Genomic DNA, 6,439 nt, shown 5'->3' with positions numbered 1-6,439 from the left:
ATAATCTTTTTCGAGAACGATTTTCAGAGTGTAAATCGAAACGTCAAATTTTGTAAAGAAAAATGTAATTATCATTAAAATAAATTGTGACTTAATCCCATAAAAACACAATACCTAATTTTGACATGCTACAAAGAAACTACTTAGTACAAAAATCTACAAATTTGTCTCACCAATCATTTCTTATGTCGACAGCATTTTCTCTGTGGTGCTAACACTAAGCTTAGAATTTTGATCCCATAAGTTCGGTCACTTCTTTTTGTAACTACTTCATGGCTTATTTGGGCAATATTTAAGTTAAAAGTAGAAAGTTAAAATAACAGCAATTTATTATTTATACATAAAAATGTAAAATATAGTTATCTGGTCAGTAATTTGATTCACTTCATAGTTAAAGCTAATCGTATTTCTGCTGGCAGGGGTATTCATTCGCACGCAGATGATCTTCACTATATAACTTAACTTTTGGTTCTTGCCCACATTCTTTATCAATAATATCTGTCAGGCAGTGTAAAGCAGGTAGAAATCGCCTAAAATATAATACAGTAATAACTAAAATGTTTAAAGTTATAATATGTGAGAGTAGAGAGTTCATTAGATACATTATTTATCTTAGGTATACATATTGTTTATTTAATTTTCTCCTATGTGTCACTAGGTACTAAATACATAGCTACTACTAGGTATACAGTGATGAGTGTCTTACCACCCGGCATTTTAACGTAAGAGATAGAAAACACAGTTACCTTGTGAAATAAAAGAGATGAAACTCGTAGAGGTGGGAGATAGTCTCATACCTTTAGACGTTCGCTTCGAGCTAAATCACCTCGGTCATAATTATTATGTGTAACGTCGTATGTGTGACGTATTTTCATTTTTTAATTTCGCATAAAGTAAAAACTGATTGACCACAATAAAGCAAAAATGTGAATACAATAATTTAATTAATAGTGATTATTTAATCTAAAGTTTTAAATTATTAACCAAGAATAATTTCTACTAAATTTGAGGAGTTTCAAACACTCTTGTCACGGAATAATTATCAATCCTTCGTGGATCAGTGGTAAGAATTCGACACTGCGACACAGGCGTCGAAGACGATTAGAGTTCAAAACCCACATGTGGTTTTCTTTTTTTTTTAATAATTTGAAATTATGCAGAGATCGTTTTGCTTTGAATCACTAAACATTTATGTCAGTCGTTACTAGTATTAGAAGTGTTTAAAGTTAAACATAAATATCTTATTGAAAAAAAAAACAGTATCGTCGTACTTTCGAAAATAAAGTAAAAATTCTTCAAAATTAAAAGAACGGTTAAAGAATGTTTAAATAAGTAAAAATTCTACAAAAATAAAAGAAATATTGTAAATAAACGTATTTACAATATGTTCAAATAAGCCTCCATTAGCAGCAGAACAATAACCCAAACTGTCACTAAAGAATATTAAAAGTCTGATGGATCAGAGTTCAAGGCACGATGTTCTCATGCAGGTGCTCAGGGTTCGAATCCGACATGAAGGTTTTACTTTTTTTAAAAATTAAAATTTGAAATTATGCGGATATATCGTTTCGGTTTGAAAACATAAAAATCTTATTGAAAAAACAATGTCGTACTTTCGAAAATAAAGTAAAAATTCTTCAAACATAAATGAAAGTTCTAAATAAATGTACTTACAAAAAATGTTTAAATAGGTAGAAATTCTATAAAAATAGTCTAAATAAACGTATTTTATTCTAATGAAAAGTATTTACAAAAAATGTTCAAATAAGCCTTCATTAGCAGCAGAACAATAACCCAATCTCTTATAAAAGTTTCGTCTAACATTAGTTAATGTTTCTGGACTAATACCTCTCATTGAATCAGAGATCTTTTCTCTTAATTCTTGGAGAGAATTAGGCCTATCGTCTTCAATTCCATATAGGTTGGACTTGATATATCCCCACATAAAAAAAGCACAAAGTGCAAGATCAGGTGATCTTGCAGGCCAAAAATATCTCCGTGGACACTAATCAATCGATTAGGAAAAGTCGCACTGAGATATTCACTGACGATGCGAGAATTATGTGCAGGACAATCATCGTGCTGAAACCATATGGAATCGAAAGGTATTGGTAAATTACGAAGGGCTGGGACAATTTGATTTTGCAGAAGTTTTTCCGCCCAGTCAACATACCGTCTATAAAAAATGGACCAATGACATGATTCCCTATTATGTCTCCCCAAACATTTACTTTTCGAGGACCCTGGGTACGAGCGACATAAATCTGACAAGGATTTCCTCGAGACCAATACCGAGCATTCATTGAATTGTGACGGACATGCAATGAAAACGTACATTCATCGGTGAACAAAACGTTCTCTAAAAAATGTTCAACTTGATGTGACATTTCCATTGCAGTTTGACAAAATTCTAAACGTCTATATTGATCCCCAGGGAAGTGTTTGTTGGATTTATGAAGTTTATAATGACGGTATCCATGTCTTTTCAAAATTTTACCTACTCTAAATCTTAAAATTCCATATTTTTCTCCGAGACGAGATGCTGATTGGGTAGGATTTTGCTCAATACTTGCACAAATCAGTGTCTCTTAGTTCCAAATCTGCATTTACCTCCCTTCGTCTACGAACTCCTCTTGGAGCGAACACGGATCCATAAGTAAAAAAAATTACGTATAATAGACTAAATTGTTGATCGTGCTGGAGCCGGCCTATTTGGAAACATATTTACAAATTGTTGTCTAATCATGTTGTCTGATAATCCATTCACATGCCAGATAACAATTTGCACTTTTTCCTCGACCGTTAAAACCATTTTCACGAATTGTTTTTTCAATAAAAAGTTTCTGTTTACCGTGCAAAAACACTTCTCGATATGTTATTATTTGATGGCTTGAAGGCTTGATGATTTGGTTAGCTGTCAAGCAGGCAGCTCTTCGAGCGCATCCATTCCAATGTTGTCAATTGTTTTGAAAATCATTACCTGTACAGAGGAATTGATATTAACACTGAGAATTTAGTGATGGATTTGACATTAAACAGTCTTCACCGGATTATTTTGCATTCACAACTGAAGACTGTAAAACTGGAATTGAATTTTAATTATTTTGTATTTCTATTTTATAACATTGGAATAAGAATAAATTGTAAATAATGAGTTTTTCGAACACTTGTTACAATATGTATCATATTTTCTATTATTTTTTGATTCGAGTAAAACAAAAATTTTTATCCTTGGTGTGAATTGAACCCCAATCTTCTTGTCAATAGACCACGTCTCTAACTACTACACCAATTCCACAAACAAGAATTGTTTTCGGACTGAACATACCTACCTTTAGTTTAGTCAAATATTTCAGTTGAGTTATTTTTATTATTAAATAAACTTAAAGATTTATAATTTAAAATCGCTACTAATTAATGTTTTTTACTATAATATATCTTAATTTATTCAATCATTTATTTTAACATCAGAAATTATTAAAATAAAATATTTTCGAGGTCATCCGTATAATTATGACTGAAGTCAAATAGCCACGTCTAAGAACTAGCTTTATCTCGTACTATCTCACAACTTAAACTGTCTTCTATCCTTTCCGCTATTTTGCCGGGTGGTAAGACACTCATCACTGTATATCTTGCTATATATCGCCACCTACGTAAAGTATCGTAACCAACAAAATTTGGTTTTTCACTTTTTTTCATTTTCATACTTCTAAGCATGTAAACTAACGTCTGCAATAATTAAAGTTTCAATATTTCTAGTAGAAGACCTCCAAAATTAGAATGTAAAATGTCGTATGTTTACTTTTGTTCAAGTATACAATCGTATGCTGTACTACCGATATTATAGGTGAAGATTTAATTGAAAAAAGTGAAAGAAATGAAGGTATGTATTATTGTGTATTGATAGTTTGTAGTTGTTGTAAAAACAACATTTTATATTAATTTTAGTTTATTTTTCGTTCTTACAAATATTAAATTGTATCTTATGCGACAGGCTGTACTTTTTGCCTGCAGGGTGTTTGTGCCATGAAATTTTTAGAAGAGCCTCCTTGGGTTAAACTGACGCCGATCGGTAGACAAGATAAGGTTTGGTTATTGACACGTTTTCAATCTCTCTTCCAGATTTCATCTTAAAAAACTCATACACTAAGAGAGAAGTACTGTCAATGATTGCCCAAATATTTGATCCTCAAGGTCTTATTAATCCCGTTACAGTTGTCGCTAAGCTTATAATGCAAAAAATCTGGATTTCCAAAATCAGTTGGAACGATACCATTGACGCAGATACGTTACATGAATGGCTAAGTTTTATTAGCAGTCTCTCTTATTTTAAGGACTTAAGTATACCTAGATGTCTCTTTTTAAGTCAAGAAATCACTGGTGTTGAGATTCACTCATTCTCAGATGCAAGTTTAAAGGCTTATGGAGCTTGTATCTACTTACGTGTGACTTATAAATCAGAACAGGTGTCTTGTTCCCTTCTAGCATCTAAGAGTCGCGTTGCTCCGTTAAAACCCTTGACCCTTCCAAGATTGGAACACATGGGTGCTCTATTGTGTAGTAAACTCACAGCAAAGATTGCTAATATAGTTAAAGAAAAGTTATCTCAATTAGACTCTATAAATATGTGGTCGGATTCAGAAATTGTTCTCGCTTGGCTTCGTTCACATCCTTCTCGTTGGACCCAATTTGTAGCAAATAGGGTTGCACAAATTTTAGATAATTCTCCTAATGCTCACTGGAGGCACGTACGATCCAAAGAGAATCCTGCCGACATACTCTCCCGAGGAATGTTACCCTGTGAAATAATAAACTCTTTCTTATGGTTTCATGGTCCTCCATTTTTAAATCAACTTCGGTTGGATTTATTGAAATACAACTCTCCGTTTCTGGTAAGTATTTATAAATAAAAAATAATAAATATAATAATAATTATTTATAGGTACACAATGATAACTTAAAATTGAATTATTTTTAAAATCAATAGAGATGTCAGTCAGGGAAAGATAACACACACATTCTATCCCCAGAATGTGCTAAAACCATTTAGACTACGATTGTAATTTTGTCCTTAGTATGAAAATGCTATACAAAAACCGCAGTCAGCCGTTTATCTACTACTGACCTACTATCAACACACCAAGCTAATACTCCGATTCCTTCATTTTCCGAATCAACTCCGAAATGTTCTAGAAAACGAAACGAACAGGTTTCTCAAAAGGATGTAGGGGTAACATCAAACGTCGACATGTTGCATCTTGGATTAATAATGGTACAGCCAGTTTGCGAAATCATTAAAACCGATGTGTCCAAAAAATTGTAGACAAAAATGTTCTTTGAAAATTAGTACCGATAAAAGAATTTCCATTTTTAATAAATTTTGGAATTTAGGTAAGAGGAAAAAAAAAGCAATGGAGTTTTGTAGCTTAGTACTAAAACAAAAAAAACGAAGGGTTTTTACTGATACAGTATCAAGGTGCAACCTTTCTCAATTATAGACTGAAAGTGAAGAGAGGTGATAAGGACTAATTTATATCTGTTTGTAAAAAGACGTTTTTAAATACTCTATAAGTGAACAGTTTGTCTAACTGCTTTTGAAAAAATAGGCGTTACTAGCCGTTTGAATTAATCAGATTAGAGATGCCATCACAATCATTGTAAGGTGATAACCGAAGACGCTGTCAAAAGTGTTTGTGATCACATTAAGTCCATTCAATTCGTATAATCTCGTTACAGTAGTTAGTTAGTTAGTCTTAGTCTTAGTGCCTTATTTATTGTGCTGTAGTAGACACAGAACCATGTAAAACTATCTTTCTTAGCTAATAACACTACTGGAGAAGACCTGAGCTGATTATTTGTCATTTGTTTACAACAAATCTTAGTTCATTTGCTGCATTTGCAAACTTTGTAAAACAGTAGACTACGTTTCTCATATTTGTGCCCGCTATAACGATATCACAAGCCTATAGCACCTTTCCTTAGCAACATAATTAATGTAAATATGGCTCCCAACCTTACTCTAAAACCAAACTGTATTTCATCTCGATCTTTTTCACACTTATTCCTTATTGTACAGTGGATGATAGGTAGGAATATCTCAACCCGTATGGGTTAGTCAGTCTATAAGCTGTCATAAGACGCTACAGTTTTTCGAAAGCAGTTTTTTTGGTGAAGTTATAAGGTCCGACTTTAACTAACCTTCTAGTTTTACAAAATAAGATTATAAAACTTCCCTATTTAATTCCTAGTTCCCAATTCTTCATTGGGTACTAGCAAGAGTGATTGAGGTATTTCCCGGAAAAGATGGGAGAGTAAGAATTGCCTCGATCAAAACTAAAGATGGAGTCTTTAAGCGCTCTATTACTAAATTGTGTCCTCTACCCAATGACGATTTAATTTAAGTTAGTATAAGATGATAATTGTAATGTATTTTTTC

The 6,439-nt window shown here is 32.6% G+C and overlaps 1 protein-coding gene across 1 annotated transcript in view; it reads right to left on the bottom strand.

Annotated features, from left to right (window-relative positions):
• Positions 1 to 311: 311 nt before the first annotated feature.
• The window catches only part of LOC140434768 (uncharacterized), a 53,263-nt gene continuing 47,135 nt past the window's right edge, over positions 312 to 6,439 (bottom strand). The window contains exon 6 of the mRNA XM_072523270.1: positions 312 to 530. Within this exon, the coding sequence (XP_072379371.1) occupies positions 398 to 530 (133 nt within the window). The 3' untranslated portion in view covers positions 312 to 397. The remainder of the gene's footprint in view (positions 531 to 6,439) is intronic.

The sequence above is a fragment of the Diabrotica undecimpunctata genome, chromosome 2 (genome assembly GCF_040954645.1).
Source record: "Diabrotica undecimpunctata isolate CICGRU chromosome 2, icDiaUnde3, whole genome shotgun sequence".
NCBI lineage: Eukaryota > Metazoa > Arthropoda > Insecta > Coleoptera > Chrysomelidae > Diabrotica > Diabrotica undecimpunctata.
The sequence above is the reverse complement of the archived record's forward strand: the minus strand, read 5'-3'. Positions and strand labels throughout refer to the sequence as shown.